Genomic DNA, 25,856 nt, shown 5'->3' with positions numbered 1-25,856 from the left:
TTTAGTTGTGTAGAGTCTCACCTTGCCTAAGCAGTGTAATCATCTCAGTCACATGCACAGGACACGCAATTCAGATTTATTATTAATGCCTGAGTCACTTTTACTACAATTAAGCATTCTAGATGTAACTCAGATTGAAAATATAAACTTATGTGCTTTCTATAGTGAAATTCTATAAGTTAAAGTATAAATGTAAATTATTAGTACGAGAGTAAAGTGCTGTAATTATTAGTACAAGAGTAAAGGGCTTTTCTGGTGGCTCAGACGGTAAAGCGTCTGCCCGCAATACGGGAGTCCTGGGTTCGATCCCTGGGTCGGGAAGATCCCCTGGAGAAGGAAATGGCAACCCACTCCAGTACTCTTGCCTGGAGAATTCCATGGACGGAGGAACCTTGTAAACTGCAGTCCACGGGGTCGCAAAGAGTCAGGCACGATTAAGAGGCGTTACTTCAAAGTGCTGTAATAATTAAAGATCGGAATGGCTGACAATTTTATAATTAAAATGTAGTGAGATTAAGAGCTTTCAAATACTTAAATCAAGGAACAGAATAACAGTTAACACAAATATTACAAGTAGGTAGTCTTGATAACTTAGAAAAAATTTTTTATCCTTTAGAACTAATACTCATAAAGTTGAAGTAATGATGGAAGGCAGAAAAAGTTTGGATTATATTATAACTTTTGTAGAATTATTTCATGCATTAGCTTTCTTAAGACTAAAGCAAACAGCCCTTAAGAATTTAACGTAAATTTAGAATCATTCAATTTCACTCAGGCTATGAATATTCCAAGAAAACTCTTATTCAGGAATTTCTCACCTAAGAAAGATATATTAAAATCACAAAGTGAACTCTGCCAGCTTAAAAATTCAGGAACAATCCTTAATTAAAAATTCCACAATCCTTCAGGACAACATCCAAAATAAATCACTTTCAATCTACTAAAAATAATATAGTATTAAGAAAGTGATGTAGAAAAATTTTGTTTCTATCAGCCAAGTTTTAAAATTACCTTATAACAATGCCATCTAAGAGTACAATTTCTTGCAGTTTTAAGTCTATGGAAACTAATGCTACACTCAAAGTGGCTGTGAAATGATGACTATAGGGTAAATATCATTTTGGGTAGTTATTAACAGAAGATATAGAACTGTTGAATCCCGAACTATGAATCATAGTTGTGAAGTTCCTCCTGAAAAATATGAAACTTGAGATTTTTTCCCCCTGTATTTATGTGTGGCAAGTGTTCCTTTCATGATACAAATCATTTCTTCAGGAAGATGCCAAAATCCATGCTCACATCCATCCTCACACACCAAATCTGAAGTGCAGACAGAAATTAGGAAATGATTTTCTTATCATGAAAAAAACCTCACTGGTCCACGGCCACATTCCTAGTTTTCCTCAAGTGACCGCTGGAAGTAGTGGCAACTACAGTCAGAAATGATAGAAGTGAAAATTATGAGAGGCAACGTCTGAAGTTTACTCCTAAAAAATACTCAAGAGAACACCTGTAAGCAGCAAACCAAGGGTCTAGCTCGTGAGGTTTTGTCAGTGACAGCGCATCGTCTCATGGACTGGCCAAGTTCTTAAGTCCAGGAGATGGAAAGGAAAGTAGCATGTCTTTCCCTTCAAGAGCTACTATTTATACAAGGAAGGGAGGTGCACTGTCATGACGTAAGTCCCCATGCTGGAGACATAGCCACTCTGCCACTTCCCCAGCTCAACAGGAAGCAAACATCTCTTCATTTCACAAGTGTTCAGGGCCACAGCTTCAGGTACAGGAGAGCTGCCCAGAATATAAAATTACTATTCCTGTACTACACTGCCAACCTCCAGTATCTTGACACCTAAATTTTTTAACAAAATATAAATGCATTGTTTTAAAAAACAAAACTTCAGACTGAATCTTTATCCTAGAAGTTTATTCTACAATTGGCTTCAACCCTGCCTTAGGCAAATGTTTAGCCATTTGGACAAAATGGGCAAAAAATGTGAACAAACGTTTCTCCAACACACAAATGCATAAACAGCAGTAAGCACATGAAAAGATGCTCAGCATCAGCAATCATCAGGGAAAAGCAAATCAAAACCACAGTGAAATACCACCGCCCATTCATTAGCATGGCTACTACCAAAAACCAGAAAAACAAATGCTGATGAGAATGTGGAGAAATTGAAACTCACATACATTGTTAACAGGTACCCACCTTGTAAAACATTTTGTCAGTTCCTCAGAAAGCTAAACAGAGAGTTATCATGCGGACCCAGCAATTCCACTCCTAGAGACATACCCAAGAAAAATGAAAACTATGTCCACACTACAACTTGTACATGAAGGTTTTGGCTTTACTACCACAACTGATCTCACTTCACATGCTAGCAAGGTAATGCTCAAAATCCTGCAAGCGAGGCTTCAACAGTACATGAACTGAGAAATTCCAGATGTACAAGCTGGATTTAGAAAAGGCAGAGGAACCAGAGATAAAATTGCCAACATCCGTTGGATCACAGAAAAAGCAAGAGAGTTCCAAAAAAACCTACTTCTGCTTCACTGACTACACTAAAGCCTTTGACTGTGTGGATCAAAAAATCTGTGGAAAATTCTTCAAGAGATGAGAATACTGGACCACCTTATCTGCCTCCTGAGAAACCTGTATACAAGTCAAGAAGCAACAGAACTGGATATGGAACAATGAACTGGTTCAAAATTGGGAAAGGAGTGCGTCAAGCCTATATATTGTCACTCTGCTTATTTAACTTATATCAGAGTACATTATGTGAAATGCCGGGCTAGATGAAGCACAAGCTGGGATCAAGATTGCCGGGATATGCAGATGACACCACCCTAATGGCAGAAAGCCAAGAGGAACTAAAGAGCCTCTTGATAAAAGTGAAAGAGAGTGAAAAAGTTGGCTTAAAACTCAACATTCAAAAACAAGGGTCATGGCATCTGGTCCCATCACTTCACGGCAAATAGATGGGGAAACAATGGAAACAGTGATAGACTTTATTTTCTTGGGCTCCAAAATCACTGTGGATGGTGACTGCAGCCATGAAATTAAAAGGTGCTTGCTGCTTGGAAGGAAAGCTATGACAAACCTAGACAGCATATTAAAAAGCAGACATCACTTTGCTGACAAAGGTCCATAAAGTCAAAGCTATGGTTTTTCCAGTAGTCATGTATGTATGCGGGCTGTGATAGCTGGACTATAAAGAAAGCTGAGCACTGAAGAACTGAGGCTTTCAAACTGTGGTGTTTGAGAAGACTCTTGAGAATTCCTTGGACAGCAGGGCTTCCCTGGTGGCTCAGACGGTAAAAAATCCACCTGCAACGCGGGAGACTTGGGTTCGAGCCCTGGGTTGAGACGATATCCTGGAGAAGGGAATGGCTACCCACCTTCAGTACTTTTGCCTGAAGAATTCCATGGACAGAGACGCATGGCACTTTCATTTGGACAGCAAGGAAATCAAATCAGTCAATCCTAAAAGAAAGCAACCCTGAACATTCATTGAAAGGACTGATGCTGAAGCTGAAACTCCAATACTTTGTCCACCTGATGCAAACAGCAAACTCACTGGAAAAAATCCTGATGCTTGGAAAGATGGAGGGCAAGAGGAGAAGGTGGCAACAGAGGGTGCGATGGTTGGAGGACATCATTGACTCAGTGGACATGAGTCTGAGCGTACGGCAGGAGACAGTGAAAGGCAGGGGAGCCTGGTGCGCTGCAGACCATGGAGCCGCGGAGAGTCAGACACGACGGGCAGCTGGGCATAACAGCACAGCAACATGGCAGCGGAAGAGTGGAGACAGCCCCATGACCGCCAGCGGGCGAGCGAGCGCGGGGGCATGGCACCAACCGACAGAACTGGTCCCAAGCCACACACGCCGTGCGGTGCCGCCCACACGCATGTCCAGAATGGGCACGTCCCAGAGACAGAGAGCAGGTTCCCAGCTGCCTAAGGCCAGGCTTCCTCTGGGGATGATTCAAATGTTCTAAAACTGACTCTTTATACAAACTGGGAACATATGAAGCTCCACTGAGCTGTACACATAAAAACAGGCGAATTGTATGGCCTGCGACTTTACCTCCAAAGGGAAAGAGCTTTTACCTCCAAATGGAAAGAATTTCTATATCTAATGCATAAAAAAATAACTTCATCAAAACATCAAACACGAGGAAGAGAGAAAGAAAAAAGTGGACTGAATAATACTGAAAGAATGAAAGTGATGCTTGTGTGTCATGATTTAAGTGTGTACACACTGATTTCTCCAACTAAAGAGTCTATCATGTTATGTCAAAATATATGACCACCTATATGCTGTTCGTGAAACACAGGCAGATGGGGTTGGGAAGAACACACCAGGCGAGAAAGACAGCCGGCAATGTGCCAAGGAGGAGAAAGCAGAAAAGACAAAACTAACGGCAAACGATCTGGACTCAGAATCAAAGCGAGAGAAGGGGGTGTTATTAAAGGCACAGCTTAGCGGGGAGATACGAAAGGTGTCAAGTGAACATGCACCAAATAACACGGCAGATGAAGACTTAAAAATGCAGCCTCCTGGTAAAAATTTAGCTCTTCACATGGGAATATCTAGTTGACAGGAAAAAAACAAACACACACACAGATGATAGGGAAACAGACAGACACCCTTATTTCCCTCAAATAAAAAGCATACATTTTTTATTACCTCTGTATGCCACATTTGTAAAGATTAATTTGATATTTGGCAAGAAAGAAAACCTTCACAAACCTTTCAAATTAAAGATTTAAAGGACAGTTCTTTGACCACAATCCAATAAAGAATTAAATGATCAAGTAACAAAAAAATCTTGATTACTAATAAATTAAGAAATATACACTTAGATCAAAGAGAAAGTAAAAGGAGAACTTGAAAAAAACCTTGAAAGCAACAGAAAGACAATACTTCATATCAAACTTACAGAATACACCAGAAGGTACACTCTAAGGAGATTTTAGTGACAAATGCCTTCAACACTAGAGATTTTTTTAAATGAGAAGAAACCATGAGGTTTAAATGAGAAGAAACCACCTAAACCAATTATAAAAAGATGGTTCAATAAATGAAAAGAAAGAAGTTATAACAAAGGTAAATTTTTAAATTAAAAAAACAACAGGGACAACTCAAAAGCTAATTTATTTTTTTCCCACACTGTGCGGCACTTGGGATCTTAGTTCCCCCACCAAGGATAGAACCTGGGCCCTCAGCAGTGGAAGCACAAGAGCCCTAACCACTGGACCACCAGGGAATTCCCTCAAAGCTAATTCTCTGAAAAGACCAATAATATAGAAAGACACCTCACATGCCCAATTAAGGGTAAGAGAGAGAAGACGGGTGACAGGGGGGAGAAAAGGTGGAGAAACTGAAGGAAAGGGCAGGAGGAGACGAGGAGCTGGGGGAGAGAGGCTGTGCAGACCCAGAGGACCAGACTGAGAACAGACACACAAAAGCAAGCACAGGTCATAAAGGCAAATCAGAAAGAACCACTTTGCAAAACTGCATGGAATTTTGCATTTAAGACTAGGAACAATAGATGATTTCCTAGGAAAACATAAATCATCAAAATGATTCAGGATGTGGCAAATTCCGAAGTAGGAGGACCAGACAGTTTCACAGCTGAGTCATGTCTGACACATATTTACACCACTGAATGGCAGCAAGCAATTAAACAATAAACCAATTCATTTTACGAAGCTGCAGATAGTTTTAATACCCAGACCTGAGAGAGATAAGAGGGGAAACAATGAATAAATCTGGCTTATGATTGGTTAGTTACAGAAACTCTGAACTAACACCAGCAAACAACAGAATTCAGCCATCTATCAGAGAGACCAACCTGGATGTATTCCAGGGAAGTAAGGGACTCTCAGTACCAGGAAATCAATGAAATCTACCTCGTCAATAAATTAAATATGAAAAAAAAAAAACAGAACCACACCAATAAATGCTTTTTGATAAAAATAAAGGCACTGGATAAAAGTTTAGCAGCTCTTCCTTTTAAAATTAAGTAAGCACAAAAAAGAAGGAAGTTATTAAAGTATTCTTAAGTGAGAAGAGCATTAAGAGAAAGCTATATAGAATGACCCTGTATTTGTTAAGCAACGACCCCTAAAGCTCCCACACATGATGTACATTCACAAATGTGTTTGTGTATGAGCAACAAGGGCTTCCCAGACGGTTCAGCGAGGAAAGAATCCCCCTGCAATGCAGGAGATGTGGGTCTCATCCCTTGGGTTGCACGGCAACCCACTCCAGAATTCTTGCCTGGAAAATCCCGTGGACAGGGGAGCCTGGCAGACTACAGTCCATAGGGTGACAAAGAGTCACGACTGAAGCAACCGAACACCCGCACATACACATGAGCAACAAGTTGCCAACGTGGACTGCACGGAAGCAGGCAGTGATTCTAAAAAACTTTAGACTTCTAAAAAATCCTTTAAAAAGGGGGTAAGCCAGGATTGCAGTTAAAACACAATTAGACAGTTCACGTGTACAATTTTTAAAAGATTGTACAGTACTAAAACTATGTGGACTCTGTGGGAGAGGGAGAGGGTGGGATGATTTGGGAGAATGGCATTGAAACATGTATAATATCATATAAGAAACGAATCGCCAGTCTAGGTTCGATGCAGGATACAGGATGCTTGGGGCTGGGGCACTGGGATGACCCAGAGGGATGGGATGGGGAGGGAGGTGGGAGGGGGGTTCAGGATTGGGAACACGTGTACACCCGTGGCGCAATTCAATACTGTAAAGTTATATATAAAAAACAACAAACAAAAAAAAAAAAAGAAGTGTTCCTTTTGTTTTTAACTCCACAAGTATCACTGGCCTTTTTTATTCCCAGTAATAAGTTTAGACACTCTCTTGTCAATATCACCTTCAATTGGACTCTTTAATGGAAATATGTATTGGCTGCAGGTCAGGACGTAGGCACAGCCATGACTCTTCTATCCAGAGTGACTCTTTCTTGCCCAGCTCCTGATCCTATCTCTGGGGGAGACACTGTGGAGCAGGGATCTGAACAAACCACCCCTGGCTTCCCTTGGTGCCATTCCCTGGTCACGTTTACTACAGCTCTGCAGAAGTGCTGATCCCGGCTGCTCCCTCAGCACCAGACACCCTTCTTAAAACAGCACCTACTACTCAGGCCCCAAGTATCTGAGCACCTCCCATTTTCAACATTGGGCTCCAAGCTTCCTATATCCACTTCTCAAGCCCCAGTTGCTAACACACTGCCTGGCCCATCACAGGCCAGGTGAATTAACTGTATTCAAAAGAAGATATGAAATCTGAACTCAAGAACTTTTCTTTGGGAGGCTGTTCTGCTTTAGATTCCCAGCCCTGCTGCCAATAACCTGCTGGAGTGAAAGGATGTTAGCACACCTCAGGGGCACATGGCTTTGGTTGGTCCTTTGGCAGCAGGGACAATGGGAACTGCTCTCAGGAGCCCAACAAGATAACAGGGAGAGTACTTTGCTGAGTGCAAAGACCAGACAGGATCTCATTATTGGATGCCTGGAGCTGCCCTGTGGGAGGTACCGCTTTGAATGCCGAGTTGGGACAGGTCCCCACTCCCTCCCAACAAAACAAAGCATCCCACACACCATCCTCAGGAGTCTGGGCGGTACCCTGGCAGCCACTCCAGCTTTCCTCCTGTAATCTGCCTTCTCCCTGAACGTACTTACATCTTTTCAAAATCTATTTCTTCTCTGCCAAAGTTCCTGAAGATAAAAGTGTCTGTAAATGTAAGATACGCAGTGTGGATTTACAGTTGGTGATATTTACCTAAAATTCACCTCTTTCAATCTTAAAAGACTTCTCACTGTTGTTATCTCCAATTTCCAATTAAGCATACTTTTCCAGGGCTTCCCTGGTGGCTCAGACAGTAAAGAACCTGCCTCATGTACACCCGTGGCGGATTCATGTCAATGTACGGCAAAACCAATACAGTATTGTAAAGTAAAAATAAATAGATAAATAAAAAATGAAGAGCGAGCACACACACACACACACACACACACACACACACACACACAAATAAAATAAAATAAATTTTAAAAAAACTGAAGAACCTGCCTACAATGCAGGAGACCCAGGTTCAATGCCGGGTTGGGGAGAACCCCTGGAGAGGGAAACGGCAACCCACTCCAGTATTCTTGCCTGGAGAATTCCATGGACAGAAGAGCCTGGCGGGCTACAGTACATGGCGTTGCAGAGTCAGACACGACTGAGCAACTAACACGTTCACTTTCATACTTTTCCAGAGTCCACTGGGAATTCAGAATGCATGTCCCCTCGGATGCCATAATTATGGTCCAGTTCCTCAGCTAGCCAAGGAAATCAGATTGGAGATTTTGTTGAAATACATGAGTATTAAGAAGAAACCAAAGAACCATTTTTATTTACCTCAAATGCTGGGGGCCAGGGAAGTAGGCATCATTCTCGACAGATGAAGAAGGTGTAGATTTTTTTAATGTGAATTCTGAAGTGAAGGTGTGCTCACCACAGAACCCCAGAACCATTACTCAGCATACCTCACCAACTCAGCAGGGGTCCCAGGGATGCTGATTTAAGATGTAGATTCTCCAGTTCCCCAAATGTAGGAGCTCAAATAAGCAAGCCCTTCACTAACCATTCTTGAAATGATTCCACTTATTTATATTTTTTTCTTCCAGGAAATCATCCTTTATCCCGATCCCTTATATTCTCTTTATAAGTCTATTTTCTAAACTTGAGAAAACAGGTCTCCTCCTGTTCTGGTTCTTCTAAAGTCATTAAATTTTTAATTGCCTTTGCCACAGAAGCCTTTTGGAGTTTTTGAAACATCAATATTGCATCCACCTACTGGCTTCCTAGCCACCATCTCAGAGAGGATGGAGCCCAGTAGATACAAGAGCAGTAACTGCTTCTCCCCTGATGTCTGTCACCCACCTATGGAAGTCTCCCTCCATTCACCCTGGGTCCCAGCTGAAAGCCCTTGATAGAGGGGTCCTGGGGCACTCACAGGGTGCTGCACACACAGGGCTTCCAGGGAGGGCCAGCTGGACAGGTTCTGAGGGCCTCTCACTCCAGCTTCAAAGGAAGCCCCCCTGGGTTTGTACTGAGGTTCCTGGTTGCTAAAAAGTTTTGAAAATCTAAGCAGTATAATATCCATCATGTCCATTTGGCCACATAGGAAAAAAAGGAGTTGGAAGGAATGAAAATCGGCTACCTGGAATGAAGCACCAGCTTTGTGCTCAACCATGTGTCTTTACTGATTCTCAGGGCTGGGCTTCACTGGGCCCCCTGCCCAAGATCGCAGGGTGAGCACTCAACAGAGACTGGGCCTTTTACCCTAGGCATGCTCGCTCTCCACCAGAAGCTGACCACCAAGCCTCTTTCCAATCCCCTACTGCTTCAAAACACCAACGTGCAAGTAATAACTGAGTCTAGAATGTCCAGTGCAGGCAGATTACCTGCATCATTTCATCTGCTCCAAAGTTACAATGGGAACTTCACTGAGAGAATGCAAAGAACTCATTTTTCTTCCCTCTAGGTTTTTTTCTCATAATTTCTCCTTATGAATCCTTGTACAATCAATAAGAGCCCTACTGATTTGAATTTGCTTTTCCGCATCTATCTCGTTCCTTTAGCATCTGTGCAAATAGAATTCTGCTGGCTGCTGTAACCACCCACTCCCCCAAGCCCCTGCCAAATGCATGATGGAGCAAACAAGACAGAAGCTCATTTCTTCATAAATGCAGTCCATGGCAGACATGACTGATTCATGGGTGGCTTTGCGCCAAATGGTGATTCAGACACAAGGTTCTTTCACCTGGTAGCCCCAGTATCTCTGACACATCACAGGTCACCCTCCAGCTTCCCTTTCCAACCCACTCCCTGGTCCAGAGTCCTAGTCTTCAATTTCTAGCTCCCTGCACAAAGTTGGGGAACAGTCGCTCGTTGTTCTATCCTGCAGGGCAAAAGAAATCATCACAGTTTTCTGCGGGTACAGTGATGATGGTGGTGATGAAGAAGACGATGACGATGATAAGAATGAAGATGATGACGATGATGGTGATGGTAGAGGGAGGCCCAGAGGAGCCTCCCTCCTGACCAGGCCTGAGAGTGGGGTCCACACTTTGCCTCATCTACCATTGCCCAGAACCCAGGCAGCCGCCCCTCTCACTGCAGGGGGCTGGGAAATTAAGTGCAGCCAATGCCTGGGATAAAAGTCAACAGGTGAAACAGATTTGGAGAATGACAGTGCCCTTCAACTCAGAGCCCCCTACAAGGACTTTTTAGTTAGTTGATCTGACTGGCATAAATCATGGTGTACATGATGCTTGCTTATACCCTAATCAAAAGGACCAGTCCACTCTGTCACTTAACCTCTCTGTGACTCAGTTTCCATAAGTTAAAGATAGGAAAAATAATAGTGCTAACCTCACATTGTTGTGTTGAGGATTACACAGGCTAGAAAGCACTCAGGACACTATCTGACAGATAGGAAGTGATGCACAAATGTTTGTTAAAAAATTAATGGAGCACGAGCAGCTGGCTCCCCTACAAATTCCTAACAGAGTCCTGGCTTGAGGGTTAATTAGGAAGTGGGCCGGGGGTAGAAGCCCAAGGGTTGGAGAGTTCCCCAGTCTTCCATCCTGGATGGAAATCCCTATAAAACACACTTGAGACTTGCTTTGGTGCCTTTCTGGGAAGAAACCCACTCCCTGTGAGTCAACCTAGCCACACTTCCACAATTTGGATGTTAAAAAATGCACAGGTCCTTGTGAACATTTATTCACTGATATCAATTTCCACGCCATTTAAAAAAATCTACTTCTGCATCCATCTATTCTTCTGCTCATCCAACAAAACTTGAGGAACTACCGTGACCAAAACATCCAACATCTCAGACCTGGGAGAAAAATTAGCTTAAAAAGGCACCTTAGGGAAGAAGGTAGTTTTAGATTTTTGGAGGCAGTGACATTTGAACCAAGACCAGACCAGCAAGCAAGGGTTGCTATTCAAGTATTGAGGGGAAGAACATTCTAGGTGAGAGGCAGGCAGGCACAAAGGCTCTAAGATGGGCAGATTGAGTGGCTGGAGAGTGTTGCAGGACAAGCGTCCAAAGGCATGTGGGAAAGGAAGGCGGCTAGGAGGCCCTGTGCAGGACTTGGGAATTACTTTTGACTTGAAGTTGAAGCCACTGAAAAGTTTTAAGCAGAGAAGAGAGAGGATAAGCTCAGGTTTGTAAAGATCACTCTTCCACAGACAATGGGAAGAGAGAGAGAGAGAGGCAGAGGGCAGGGCATCAACAAGACTGGACTCTGGGAACCCCAGCTGACAGAGGATCCAACATCCAGATGAGGGATATCTCAGTTCTAAGCTGGAAGCAATGGCAAAGATAGGAGAAGTGAAAGGATTGTTTTTCCTAATTAATAAATTAATTAAATATACACGAATACTTACTAGGCATTTAATAAACTGAAAAAAGTATGGCCAGTCATGGTTCTGTAATAATTCTTCTTGGAATTCACAAAGGAGAGGAGAGGCGAGGCCGGCGGCGGCGGGGAGGGGCCGGCAAGCACGCACGGCGGGGGCCGCGGGACAGGGACGCGGGCGCCGTCCGGGGACCAGAGGAAAAAGACCGGGCCACGCGGCCGGGCCCCCAGGAACACCAGCGCGGGATCCCACCGCCACCCGCACGCGAGGGCGGTCCCGCGACGCCTGGGGCGCCGGCCGGCCCCGGCCATCCCCGGAGCGTGGGGATGTGCCAATCTAGGCAGCATGTGCCTTTATGTGACATGAAATTTCAGGTTCTCTACTGTTCTTGTGGCGTGACATCTCCCCCCCTCTGGAAGCTAATGCTATGCTTCCCTTACCAGTAGAGGTTTTACCACCGAAACTTTGGTTGTCATATTCCCTCTTCCTGTCTTAAAAAGACCCCAGTGCTTCTCCAAGGATTCTGCCCTCTCTGAGCACTTATTTCTTGCCAAACCTGCTAAATTCCACTCCCTACAGGATCCAGCATCTATGCCTGAACTTAGTATGCAGATTCTAGCTACAGCTAGTTGCAGTGGTAACAATTACAAACATTAAATTTCAAGACATTGTCACCAAGGCTGCTCAGCTGAAGGGAGAATGGGGCTGCCCTTAGGCAAAGATGGCCCACCCCACCCAGCCTGTGCCCAAGTTGCTCCCTTGTTCAAGATGCCTTTTTCCTTCCTTTTCACCGGATTCATTTTTATTCTTTAGGATGCAGCTCAGGGGTCACCTCTGCCAGAGGCACCTCCTCTTCCCCAGCCCAGCTGGATTAGGTGAGGCACCTCTAGAATCCCATCTAATCCGTGTTTACCTTGATCACAGACTCTTATCTCATTTTCTTCACTTTGTCTCTCTTACTGGACCCCAGGAGACATGCCTTACTTACCCTTTTATCCCAGCAGGGTTCGATATGCCTGCTGAATTAATACATGGCACACTTCATACACTGCTGGTGGGTGTGTAAACTGGAAAACCATCTGGCAGTATCTACTACAGCAGTGGTTCTCAACTGCAGAAGACTGTGTTCCCACCGGACACCTGACAGTGCACGGTGATATGTTTATCTGTCGTGACTAGACGAAGGTGTGCTGTTGCCCTTCGATGGGCAGAGGCCAGGAGTACTGCTGACATACTTCAATGCACAAGACAGCCTCTGCAACAAAGGGACCCCCAGCCCACAGTGTCCACAGTGCTGCGGCTGAAACATGCATCTACTCTATGACTCAGCAATCCTACTCCTAGGTATGTACACCTCAGGGAAACATGTACATGTCCATCAAAGACAAGCACAAGAACCCTGGTGGCAGCTGTATTCATAAAAGTCCCAAACTGGAAACAGTCCAAAAGTCCACAGATAGGATAATAGATAACAAGTTCAGTTCAGTCGCTCAGTCGTGTCCAACTCTTTGTGACCCCATGAATTGCAGCACACCAGGCCTCCCTGTCCATCACCAACTCCCGGAGTTCACTCAGACACACGTCCATCGAGTCAGTGATGCCATCAGCCATCTCATCCTCTGTTGTCCCCTTTTCCTCCTGCCCCCAATCTCTCCCAGCATCAGAGTCTTTTCCAATGAGTTAACACTTTGCATGAGGTGGCCAAAGTACTGGAGCTTCAGCTTTAGCATCATTCCTTCCAAAGAAATCTCAGGGCTGATCTCCTTCAGAATGGACTGGTTGGATCTCCTTACAGTCCAAGGAACTCTCAAGAGTTTTCTCCAACACCACAGTTCAAAAGCATCAATTCTTCAGTGCTCAGATTTCTTCACAGTCCAACTCTCACATCCATACATGACCACTGGAAAAACCATAGCCTTGACTAGACAGACCTTTGATGGCAAAGTAATGTCTCTGCTTTTCAATATGCTATTTAGGTTGGTCATTACTTTTTTCCCAAGAAGTAAGCATCTTTTAATTTCATGGCTGCAGTCACCTTCTGGAGGGATTTTGGAGCCCCCCAAAATAAAGTCTGACACTGTTTCCCCATCTATTTGCCATGAAGTGATGGGACCAGATGCCATGATCTTCGTTTTCTGAATGTTGAGCTTTAAGCCAACTTCTTCACTCTCTACTTTCATCAAGAGGCTTTTTAGTTCCTCTTCACTTTCTGCCATAAGGGTGGTGTCATCTGTATATCTGAGGTTATTTCCCCCGGTAATCTTGATTCCAGCTTGTGCTTCTTCCAGCCCAGCATTTCTCATGATGTACTCTGCATAGAAGTTAAATAAGCAGGGTGACAATAGACAGCCTTGACGTACTCCTTTTCCTATTTGGAACCAGTCTGTTGTTCCATGTCCAGTTCTAACTGTTGCTTCCTGACCTGCATACAAATTTCTCAAGAGGCAGGTTAGGTGGTCTGGTATTCCCAACTCTTGAAGAATTTTCCACAGTTTATTGTGATCCACACAGTCAAAAGGCTTTGGCATAGTCAATAAAGCAGAAATAGATGTTTTTCTGGAACTCTCTTGCTTTTTCCATGGTCCAGCGGATGTTGGCAATTTGATCTCTGGTTCCTCTGCCTTTTCTAAAACCAGCTTGAACATCTAGAAGTTCATGGTTCATGTATTGCTGAAGCCTGGCTTGGAGAATTTTGAGCATTACTTTACTAGTGTGTGAGATGAGTGCAATTGTGAGGTAGTTTGAGCATTCTTTGTCATTGCCTTTCTTTGGGATTGGAATGAAAACTGACCTTTTCCAGTCCTGTGGCCACTGCTGAGTTTTCCAAATTTGCTGGCATAGTGAGTGCAGTACTTTCTCAGCATCATCTTTCAGGACTGGAAATAGCTCAATAGGAATTCCATCATCTCCACTAGCTTTGTTCATAGTGATGCTTTCTAAGGCCCACTTGACTTCACATTCCAGGATGTCTAGCTCTAGGTGAGTGACCACACCATCGTGATTATCTGGGTCGTGAAGCTCTTTTTTGTACAGTTCGTCTGTGTATTCTTTCCACCTCTTCTTAATATCTTCTGCCTCTGTTAGCTCCATACAATTTCTGTCCTTTGTTGAGCCCATCTTTGCATGAAATGTTCCCTTGTTATCTCTAATTTTCTTGAAGAGATCTCTAGTCTTTCCCATTCTGTTGTTTTCCTCTATTTCTTTGCACTGATCACGGAGGAAGGCTTTCTTATCTCTCCTTGCTATTCTCTGGAACTCTGCATTCAGATGCTTATATCTTTCCTTTTCTCCTTTGCTTTTCACGTCTCTTCTTTTCACAGCTATTTGTAAGGCCTCCCCAGACAGCCATTTTGCATTTTTGCATTTCTTTTCCATGGGAACGGTCTTGATCCCTGTCTCCTGTACAATGTCACGAATCTCAGTCCATAGTTCATCAGGCACTCTATCTCTCAGATCTAGGCCCTTAAATCTATTTCTCACTTCCACTGTATAATCATAAGGGATTTGATTTAGGTCATACCTGAGTTGTCTAGTGGTTTTCCCTACTTTCTTCAATTTCAGTCTGAATTTGGTAATAAGGAGTTCATGATCTGAGCCACGGTCAGCTCCTGGTCTTGTTTTTGTTGACTGTATAGAGCTTCTCCATCTTTGGCTGCAAAGAATATAATCAATCTGATTTCGGTGTTGACCATCTGGTGATGTCCATGTTAGAGTCTTCTCTTGTGTTGTTGGAAGAGGGTGTTTGCTATGACCAGTGCATTTTCTTGGCAAAACTCTATTAGTCTCTGCCCTGCTTCATTCCGCGTTCCAAGGCTAAATTTGCCTGTTACTCCAGGTGTTTCTTGACTTCCTACTTTTGCATTCCAGTCCCCTATAATGAAAACGACATCTTTTTTGGGTGTTAGTTCTAAAAGGTCTTGTAGGTCTTCATAGAACCGTTCAGCTTCAGCTTCTTCAGTGTTACTTGTTGGGGCATAGATTTGGATTACTATAATACTGAATGGTTTGCCTTGGAAACAAAGAGAGATCATTCTGTCATTTTTGAGACTGCATCCAAGTACTGCATTTTGGACTCTTCTGTTGACCATGACGACTACTCCATTTCTTCTGAGGGATTCCTGCCCGCAGTAGTAGATATAATGGTCATCTGAGTTAAATTCACCCATTCCAGCCCATTTTAGTTCACTGATTCCTAGAATGTCGACATTCACTCTTGCCATCTCTTGTTTGACCACTTCCAATTTGCCTTGATGCATGAACCTGACATTCCAGGTTCCTATGCAATATTGCTCTTTACACCGAAAAATGGATAACTAACTGTAGTATTTATACAATGGAATGCTATACAGCAAAATAAAAATAGATTGTTACATACATCTCAGATGTAATGATGAACTAAGACTGAGACCAAAATAACAGGCAAAAGTAATTGATGGTGACAGAAATCAGAGCATGGCTACCCCTGGGGCAGAGAGGTGCTGCCTGGAAAGGCACGGAGGGATTCTCCTCACCTGGGCCTGGGGGGCTTACGGTCATGCTCTGCATGACTTGAGCACTGTGTGTATCACACCTCTGAGCTTTTTCACAGGGAACACTCACTCAGGACCACACTGCTAGCAGGAATTACACACTGATTTGCTGCCTTAGAAGCCAGACTTTCTAACAGACTTTCTGGTACACTGCTGACCAGAGTCTATATAGGTGCATTTCCAGAAGGCTGTTTCACAGATATTAAGAAAAAGTGAAAATGTACAAAATCTTCATTCAATTCAGTTTTGATCATTTTATCCTGAGGAATATATTAAAAATGTGCACACAAACTTAAACTTCAAGAATATTTATAACAGCATAAAAAATACAAATAAATATTTGTAAGCACAAGGGAGGGGGGCAATGAGCCCAATACCCACCCAAAGGGAACAGATTCTTTAAAAAAGACATTTTATAATTTAAATGGAAAATGTTTACAATATATTACTTAGAATTTAAAAGTAGGTCACCCAATAACACATAACTTAAGATATATGAAGGATACATTCAAAGTGATAACTGTGATTATCTCTGAGTAACAGGAGATTATGGGATTTTTAAGTTTTATCTTTTTTTTTTTCATTTCTTCCTAAAATGAACATATATTACATATAATAAGAAAAAAATACACAATCACAGCTCTTTAAAAATAAGGGTGAGTTTTAGACTTTAAGACTAGTAGACCACACTGTACTCCCAGGGGCTGGTGTGTCCAAAGTCCTGCTCCCTGCAGAGGAGCTCTGACCTCCTTGTGCTCAGCGGCGCAGGGGTTAAACTAGAAATGACATAAAATCCTAGCTCTTCTGTTTCATTCCTCAATGGTGGGACTGGTTACACAAATCCATACCTGCATTAAGCCTCATAGAACGATGTATGCTTCCAAAAAAGTAAATAGTACATCCATGCATAACATGAAAATAAATATAAATATTTTTTACTGGAAAAAAGTCTAGATTAAAAACAAAACAACTCACTACCTTTCCTGAATTATCAAGTCTGAGTACTTAGATGGTGCTGATCACTTAGCCAAGGTAATCTCATTACCCCCAAGACTCTGGCAGAAAAAACCAACCTCTTTCTCTGTAAAGTGCAGAAGAGAATTTCTCCCACACAAAGTACCTGTGAAGATTCAGTGCAATAATGCATGATAAAGCAAGTTGCAGATGCACACTGTGTGTTATTATCCTCATCGTGAGCTCGTTTCCCCATCACAGGAAAAGACTCCTGGAAAAAGAGCAAAACATCTCCTCCACAAAGCTCCCCTCTCTGAATTCTGTGACTGGGAACACACTTCAGTATCAGGTAGGACTGCATGCGATTCATCTCACAGCTTACCATGATCTGAGCTCCTCCTGGAGCTACAGAGCTAAAGGTGGGAGCAGCTGCTTACCTGACATTGGAGAGAGGGGTCCAGGATCTTAGCTCACAAATTCCATTACAGTAGAAGGTATTGGTTTAATTCTGGTTTTAAGAAAAAGATGTTTCTCTTCCTTGTTAGTTAAAAAGATTCTAAACCAAATAAACCAACAACAAACTCAAGAGATGAGACATTTCACAGTGTTGATTTTCAAGGCAGTATGTTCCTCCCTAGCTTCTCAAGGTCATAAGCTCCCTACTGAATGATGACTGATGATGACATGGTACACGGGAAGAAGACTCCTGCGAAGTCCAACCTCTTACGGAAAGAGCAAGCTCATACTCCAGCCTGCCACAACACAGGACTCACAAAGTGAACAGAAGGGTCCTGAGTGTCTGCGGATCTGCCCGTTCCTCTGCCTCGTCAGAGAGAATGAATCACCAGACTGCTCAGAAAGGGCAGGAGCCCCAAAGCAGCTGAATTTCACGCTGCTTCCAAAGAGTGAGTTTGCATGCTATGTTGGTTGTTTCCACAGCAGGCAGATGAGGCTGAGAGCTTGACAGGGACTGTCTTGGTGGGGGGTTGGGGGGGGGGTGCCTGCAAGGATAGAGTTCTGGGCCCTGAGCCCCCAGTAACCACTTTCTGTTCCCAGGCTGACCTTCCATCCACATAGGGGTTAAAAGCCTGTCAGCCAGCCAGCGCAGCAAATGGATGTCCTTGTATTTAAATCATCCCAGGGGATCCAGGAAGAGGGGAAAGAAGAGAAGGGGATGTGAGGGAGAGGACCTCCCCTCCTATAAGTGCCAGCTGCACTTCTAGGGAGCCTGATCCAGGAAGCTAAATACACTGGGTAAAAAACAGAAGGAGGAGGCTGAGGAACCAGAACAGCTTGAACGGCAGTCAGAGTCTCAACCCTCCTCACTCTGCCACCTCAGTCTCCCTACTGTGTGCTCTCCTCCCACGGGGCCAAAGGCAGCTCTGAATGCAGATGAAAAGCAAAATGGTGCCCAGTGTCTCTCTCCTACACAGGGACTGTCTGAAAAGGGTTCCAGGTTATCAAGAGGGTCCCGAGACATCGGTCATTAAGTTCCTTCTGACAGAAGAAACCACCCACACTCAGCACAAGCGATATACATTTACAATTAAGACAATCACATGCGTATATGCTATTTCCATACATGTATTGTTTTTTTTGTTTGTTTTTATAGCAGGAGGCAAGCAGGAAACCTGTTCCATGAGTCTAGAATCCTTTGCTTTCCTCATCTGAGTCTAGCAACAACAGCAATTTCTGTTAGGGGTTTTCTCTGATGAGCGCTGATTACAAATCAAAATGTCACCTTCTTGCTTGGTCCTCTTCCCACCAGATCAGCCCAGTGAGACCCATCAATAAACTGGGAAACAAAGATGCAGGGAAATGCAGCTTGCATTCCTGGAACTGGGGAACCCACTCTGGCTGGAGAGTCTTGGGAAACTTCACAGGTTGACCCTCTTTGCTCTCAGGGTGACCTGGGTGCAGCTCTCAAGCCTCTAAGCACACATCTGTCTCCATACCACTAAGATACAGGGATTTTTTTTCTAACCAGCAGCATATTTCTGCATCTATTTTCAGCCCCCATAAATCATTTCCATTGTTTTAGGGAACCTGAATTCTTGCATAATAAACCATCAACCTCATCCCTCCACCACCACCCAAACTTCCCTCAGGGAGCAGTGCTGCAAAGAGAAAGAAAATTCTTAAGCAGAGCTGCGCTCCTACACAAAATAGGAAAACAAAACTAGGTGTAAATAGCATCAAATAACCACTGCTGCTGCTGCTGCTAAGTCACTTCAGTCGTGTCCGACTCTGTGCGACCCCATGGACTGCAGCCTACCAGGCTCCCCCGTCCCTGGGATTCTCTAGGCAAGGACACTGGAGTGGGTTGCCATTTCCTTCTCCAATGCATGAAAGTGAAAAGTGAAAGCGAAGCCACTCAGTCATGTCCGACTCTTAGCAACCCCATGGACTGCAGCCCACCAGGCTCCTCCGTCCATGGGATTTTCCAGGCAAGAGTACTGGAGTGGTGTGCCATCGCCTTCTCCACAAATAACCACTAATGTCTGGTTAAAGTGCTTGACTGTGATTCTCAGATCTAGGTGTGAACTCAGTAGACATCTGAAGGAAGCAGAATTTAAACCTAACACCAACTGCTCTTCATGACCATTTAACTGCTGCAGTGGTAAATTGCTCTGCTGCAGAATTTCTCCCATTTATAGGTTACTAAGAAACATAACATTGCTTTAAAAATGTTAACCTTCTCAAACCAGCCCTCACAAATCTGATTCATAACCAGGCTTAACCTAACACAACTTCCCTATTTTCCCCAATACAGAATGCTGTAATCTGCCCAAGCAGACATACATCTCAGGTGTTCTGAGATCAAAAACTGGATCACAGACATTACAGCCTAAGGCCTGCCAAACCAGGGCTCTGGGCAGGTACAATTCTTAAGAGCCAACAGGAAATCAATTGTCTGGGGCTGGAAGACCGTATGACATTTTGGAAAATAGGGGTGGAAAAGGATTATACAGAGTGATGTGACTGAAAACTCCCAAACTCTTAATCAAAGCCCAAATAAGAAGATGCTTTTAAACTGATCCACCCCAAACACTGTATAGCTAACTTGGACTCTGGAAGGCCAGCTGTAGCTTAGTAAAGTCACACTGCAGCCAGCCTGCTTAAGGTTTGCAGACCACTCCCTGCTGAGAAGCCAGCCAGCCCTACCAGCAGGCTGCAGCATGATGTCCTGATCCCAGTCCAGGACCAGCCAGGAGTCCCTCGAGCCTGTCCTCCTATGTGCTATGTTCCCCATTGGTTGAACAATCATCAGGGAAAGCGGTAGGAAAAGTTGCATAACGTCCAGCATCAAGCCCACTGCAGCCACTCCCTGGTGGTCAACATTACAAGCTGCACGCAAGTCCATCCATGAAAATAGTGTGCAGAAACAAGGGACTGCCACAAAAGACCAAGAAGGCCGCAGAGCAAGGAACAAAAGCATCAGAGGACAAGTGGGAACGGTGGGCCTCCACCTCCCAGAGAGGACAGAGGCTGCTGAGCTTCTGAAGGGAAAGTGGAGATATTTAAAAACCAACTCCCCAAAAGGAGGCAGCAAAGAGGATCTCAGACAGCAGAGCTGCCAGCCTTTCTCCGACCTTCTCCAGCTGGTCTATGACCATAGCAATAAGCAGGAAACACGTGAAAGCTCCTTCTGTTGAAGCAAGCACCTTAACGCTGCTAAACTGATCCTTTCACTCTTCCCTGTTTTTCACAAGAAATCCTGAATGGCAAGACACGGAAAGTTTCTCTGATTAACTGGAGAAAACTAAAGTCCAGTGAAGACGCCACTGGTAACCTTTCAGCCTCCCTCCATCGGCTACCTGCCCCACACCTAGCATCTGGGTAAGCTTGCTCTGGAGCCAGCAATACAAAATGACTCCCCCAGTCCCAAGACACGTCAAGTTTCCAGTATTCCTTCAACTAGTAAAGTCTAACTCACCCCTAAGGAGAGACCCTACAGGTGTGATTGGCTTCCGTTGCAGGACGCGAGGACACTTCTAGCAAGTGAGGGAAGCACCCCCCTGCCCCGTCCTCGCCAGCCGCAAAGTGCTGCCGCGGCCTCGCCTCTTCCTGTCCACCCACGAAGAGTCGGCCGAGACCCGCACGCAGCCTCGCTTGCACTTTAGCGCCCTGCTCCTGCAGCCTCGTGTGTTTCCTGAAACGCACAGCTGCCACCCGCAAGCAGGCGGGCGGAGCATCTGGAATTCTCGCGCCGGGGCAGCCTGGCCTCCCCCGGGCCGCGCCTTACCGCCAGTGTCTTCGAAGCGCGGGGGCGGGCGGTCCCGCAGTGTGGAGCTCCAGCCCGCGCCAGCCTCGTCCTCCTCCGACTCCTGCGCGGTGGGGGCGCCAGGCGCCGGGGAGCCGGGGCCCCGCGCGGGGCCGAGGCGCTCGGGTTCGTCGTCCGAGGAGGCGGCCGAGGAGGAGCGCGAGGCGGCCGACGTGCTGTAGAAGGGATTCCCGCCGCTGTCCGGGCCCGATTCGCCAAACACGTCGTCCGAGATGTGCAGGCTCTCGTAGCGCGCGCGAGCCGCCTCGAGCAGCGCCGGCGCCCTCCTCCGCGCGGCCCCGCCGCCCTCGGCCATGGCCCCGGCCGCCGCCCGCGCGCCAGCCCCCCACAGCGCCTCCCAGCCGCACGCGCCGGGCCCCGGGCCCGCGCCGCGGCCCGCCGTCCCCCACCACCGCAGCCCGCAGCACAGTGCCCGCCGCCCCGTGCCCGGCCGGCCCGCCGTCTTGGCCGCCGCGGGCCCAGCGCCCGGGAAAACGCCTCGGAGCTCGGGCGCCGCGGACTGCGGGCCGCGGCGGGAGGCAGAGGTTGCGACCCGAGCCAAGCGCCGCCGCTCCAACCGCCGCTGCGTCTCCTAGGCGCCCGCCGCGTACCCGCGCGCCCTCCCGGCGGCACCCCGCGCTCGCCGGCCGACCTTTCCGGGCGCGAGCCGGCAGAGGCGGGCTCCGCCTCCTCGCACTTCCAGCCTGCCGGCCAATCGGGTGCCCGGCTCTGGCGGGGCGGGAGGGGCTGGGCGGGTCTTGCGCCAGGGACGCCCACCCGTCCGCCCGCCGGGGCTGGGCGAGGCGTTGCGATCTGGCACTGCTAGCGGGCAGAGGCGGTGAGCGGGGGGAGGACGGCTGCGGCTCCGGCCGGTCCCCTCGCTTGTAGGCACTCGCCTCCCGGGACAGCCACCGCAGGCCTCTCGCTGCCCTCTGAGGGGAAGGGAGGAACCAAATAGGTGGCAGAGAGACGCAGTGTGCTCTTCCGCCGCCCAATCCCGCTGACGGTGCGCGGACCCTCCGCGCTCTTGTTCCCTTCCGCAGTCCGCGCCCTGAGCCGGGCGCCAGGGAGCTGTCCATCCCATTGGTTCTGAATCAGGCGCTACGGAAACGCTCCAGGTAGGCGGAGGGTCACAGTTCCCTGGCTGCTGCCCATGGGTCACGGTGGGGTGCGCCGCTTGCTCCTATAAATACAGGGCTTTCTGGCTTCAGGGAACCTTGTTCCAATTAGGAGCCAGCCTCACCGGTCCATTTCTGAGGTCAGATGCTCACTCTGTCTCCCTTTAACGCCCCTGTAATTCGACAGTGGCAGCATCTGGAGTTAGGTAGACAGTCATTCGTCATCGTTCTTCACATTTGACATCTTTTAAATCAAAATAACCAACACATTGATTATTCTAACAACACTATCTCAGTATCTCCTTCACTCACACATTTGAAACACTGTCATCTGTTAAAATATAGCACAATCACCTGGACTTAAGTGCTTTGATAAGTAGAACAGAAAGGTTCCAACTGCCCCTTTTCCTTTGGCAGGAGTGTGTGGCTGTCATCCTGTTGATGGTGGTACATATGATCATTCTGTCTTATCTTCTTGCTCCCCTCTCCCTCCCACAAATAGCGCAATAAGTCACATTGATGGTAATTGGGCCATAAAGTCACTATTGCTCTGAAATAAAATAAACCCATGGCAATGTGAGGGGTTACAAATCCAACTGGGTATTAACTAAATAATTACACAAAAATGGAAAGGCATGTTGCTATTTATAAGCATGCATAAAGAATGAAAATGTGGGGACCATTCTGCCACCAACAGGCAGGTAATTCCATTCTTGACCTCTCATCCCAGTCCCCAAGATTCCTATTCCCAAGCCAGAGCCACTGTATAGGCAGAAATTCATGATAATCACCAAAAGACAATATATTAAAAAGGAAGGGATTCACATCACATTGTTTGCTACATGATTGACTGATTCTTTCAACTTTGTTAGAAGAATTATGCCACAGAAAAGAAGTAATTTCCAGCATATCTACATACTGTGCCAACCAGCCAAAAAGTTTGAAGATATGTACAGGTTCTCATGCTTACCACAAAGGGTCATGTAAAACATAGATTGAAGGCACAGGGAGTAAAATAAGACTCCATACCTTAAGTGCAAATTCTGAAATTAGAAATTGTCTAAGACTCCTGTAAGATTTCATGTTATCTGTTAAAAATAATAGAATGAGATCCAGAGAGTTGGATTCTATAGGAAAGAGTTTCTTCTCTTCTTCAGGGCTTCTCTGATGGCTCAGACAGTTAAGAATCTGCCTGCAGTGCGGGAGACCTGGGTTCGATCCCTGGGTTGAGAAGATCCCCTTAAGGAGGGCATGACAACCCACTCCAGGGTTCTTGCCTGGAGAATCCCTATGGATAGTGGAACCTGGTGGGCTACAGTCCATGGGGCCACAAAGAGTCAGACATGACTGAGTGACTAAGCACAGCACAGTTTAAAATAATTGAATGGGATCCAGAGAGGCTTATTCTATAGGAAAGAGTTTCTTCTCTTCTTCAGAAAAAGTCAGCAGCTAAGGTAACTTGTGTGTTTTTAAAACAATAGATTGCTTTGCTGCCCATAGGAAGCACAAAACTGAGCAATGACAGCTACAAGTATGGACACAGGCTTCTACTGTCCTTAGTCTGCATTTGTATGGCACTAATCCCAGGGAGGCTTTGTGCTTCCTAGGCTCAAAGTGCCTGTAGCTCACACAGCACATAACAATGGAAGAGGATTATATGGTCGCAAAAGACTTGGAAATCAAATTGCTACCCCAAAGCTCGTCAAATAAAAATTAAAGGACTATTCCAGTTTAGAATCACTGCTAAGCATATTACATTGTTTAACCCAGTTAAGGAAAAACCAAGAAAAGTAAAAATACTCCAAACTTTTAAGACAGGTGGCTGCTTCTCATTGTGGAGGGAAGAGAGGAAACGGAGGAAAACAACTGGAAAATAAAAGGCAAAAAAGCTTCCCCATCTACCTGGCAACTTCCTACTTGATGCTACCATGATGATTCCACATCATTAACTTTTATAATTAATGTATTTGTGAGGATAATTACAAAACCAATATTACACTAAGATCTTTTAATTTTGAGTCATTTGAAAACATCTTCCAAGTAATGTAGCTTCATAATATAAGTAATTTTAGGTTAATACTGAGCTTTTGGTTTATAGTCTTCTCAATGAGCTCCAAATTGCAAAAGCAATTCATTTGTGTCATAGATTCCTTAGGATTTGATTTGTTAAACCAGGAGTGTATACTTTTAGGTACCTGGGGCTAATAGCTGTATTTCTCCTTTCATGGCATAGTACACTTTTGTTGTATGTATCTCTACAAAAAAAAAAATACTACCACTTTAAACTATGATACAATGTTTCCTTTTCTCTAATAATTTAAATTTAAACATATTGGAAAAAAATAGTTGACAACTGTTTAGATTATCAAATCTAAACACAAATACAGATTTCTATCATGTATCACTCTAATGAACACATGAAAATATGGTAAAATAATTGACTAGCATTTTCGTAAAACTTCATCTTTCTAGGGACTTCCCTTGTAGCTCAGCTGGTAAAGAGTCTGCCTGCAATGCAGGATACCTGGGTTCAGTCCCTGGGTTGGGAAGATCCCCTGGAGAAGGGAAAGGCTACTCACTCCAGTATTCTGGCCTGGAGAGTTCCATGGACAGAGGAGCCTGATGGGCTACAGTCCATGTGGTTACAGAGTCAGACACAACTGAGCAACTAACACACATAGTCCAGTATTCTTGCCTGGAAAATTCCATGAACAGAGAAGCCTAGTGGGCTACAGTCCATGGTGTCTCAAAGACTCAGACATGACTGGGAGACTAACCCACACACAACACACACACATTGGGCTGGCCAAAAAGTTTGTATATTCAAACAGAAGGGGAGAAGAGAAACAAATAAACATGTAATATATCACTTTTTGTAAAGGGTAGTAGATGGGCAGTCATTATGGTGATTGTGATGATGGCAGTGGAATTGGGGTGTGTGTGTGTGTGTGTGTGTGTGTGTGTGGTGGGGTGTGTGTGTGTATGCTCAGAGGACATTGCTCTGATACGACATTGGGCAGATCCTTAAGAGCAAGCCCAGTGCATTCAGGAAGAGGATACGAGTGCAAACCCCCAAGGTGGGTGCACACTAGCTATACTCAATTAACACTAAGGAGGCTGGTGCAGCTGAGGCAGAGTGTAGGAGATGAAATTGGAGAGGAAGTTGGCTGTTAAATCTTATAAGACTGGATTTTATTTTGAGTGAAGTGGGGAGCCACTGGAGAGCTGAAAGCAAAGAAATAACAAGATCTGACTTGTGTTTTAGATAATTACTCTAGCTGCTGAGTAGGAAACAAAGGAGCAGAGCAAAGATGGAATCCTAAAGACCAGTAGAAAGGGGTGTTTGGCCCAGAATGATAGTGAATGAGGTAATGAGAACTGATCAGGTTGAGAATATATTTTAGGGGTAGAACCCACAGCTTTTACAGAGAGTCAAAAGTGGACAGTGAAAAAGATGGGTCAAGAATGATTCCATAGTTTTTTTTGCTTGAGCTACTGCAAGAGCACCAGGATTAGAGAGAGAGAAAAAATAAGAATTTG

The 25,856-nt window shown here is 45.2% G+C and overlaps 1 protein-coding gene across 1 annotated transcript in view; it reads right to left on the bottom strand.

Moving 5' to 3' along the window:
• The window catches only part of PGBD5 (piggyBac transposable element derived 5), a 97,827-nt gene extending 76,312 nt beyond the window's left edge, over window positions 1–21,515 (bottom strand). Inside the window, exon 1 of the mRNA XM_018042595.1 lies at window positions 21,181–21,515. Coding sequence (XP_017898084.1) covers window positions 21,181–21,514 — 334 coding nt within the window. The 5' untranslated portion in view covers window position 21,515. The remainder of the gene's footprint in view (window positions 1–21,180) is intronic.

Source organism: Capra hircus, chromosome 28 (genome assembly GCF_001704415.2).
Source record: "Capra hircus breed San Clemente chromosome 28, ASM170441v1, whole genome shotgun sequence".
NCBI classification, from domain to species: domain Eukaryota; kingdom Metazoa; phylum Chordata; class Mammalia; order Artiodactyla; family Bovidae; genus Capra; species Capra hircus.
This window is presented reverse-complemented; position numbering and strand designations above follow the sequence as displayed.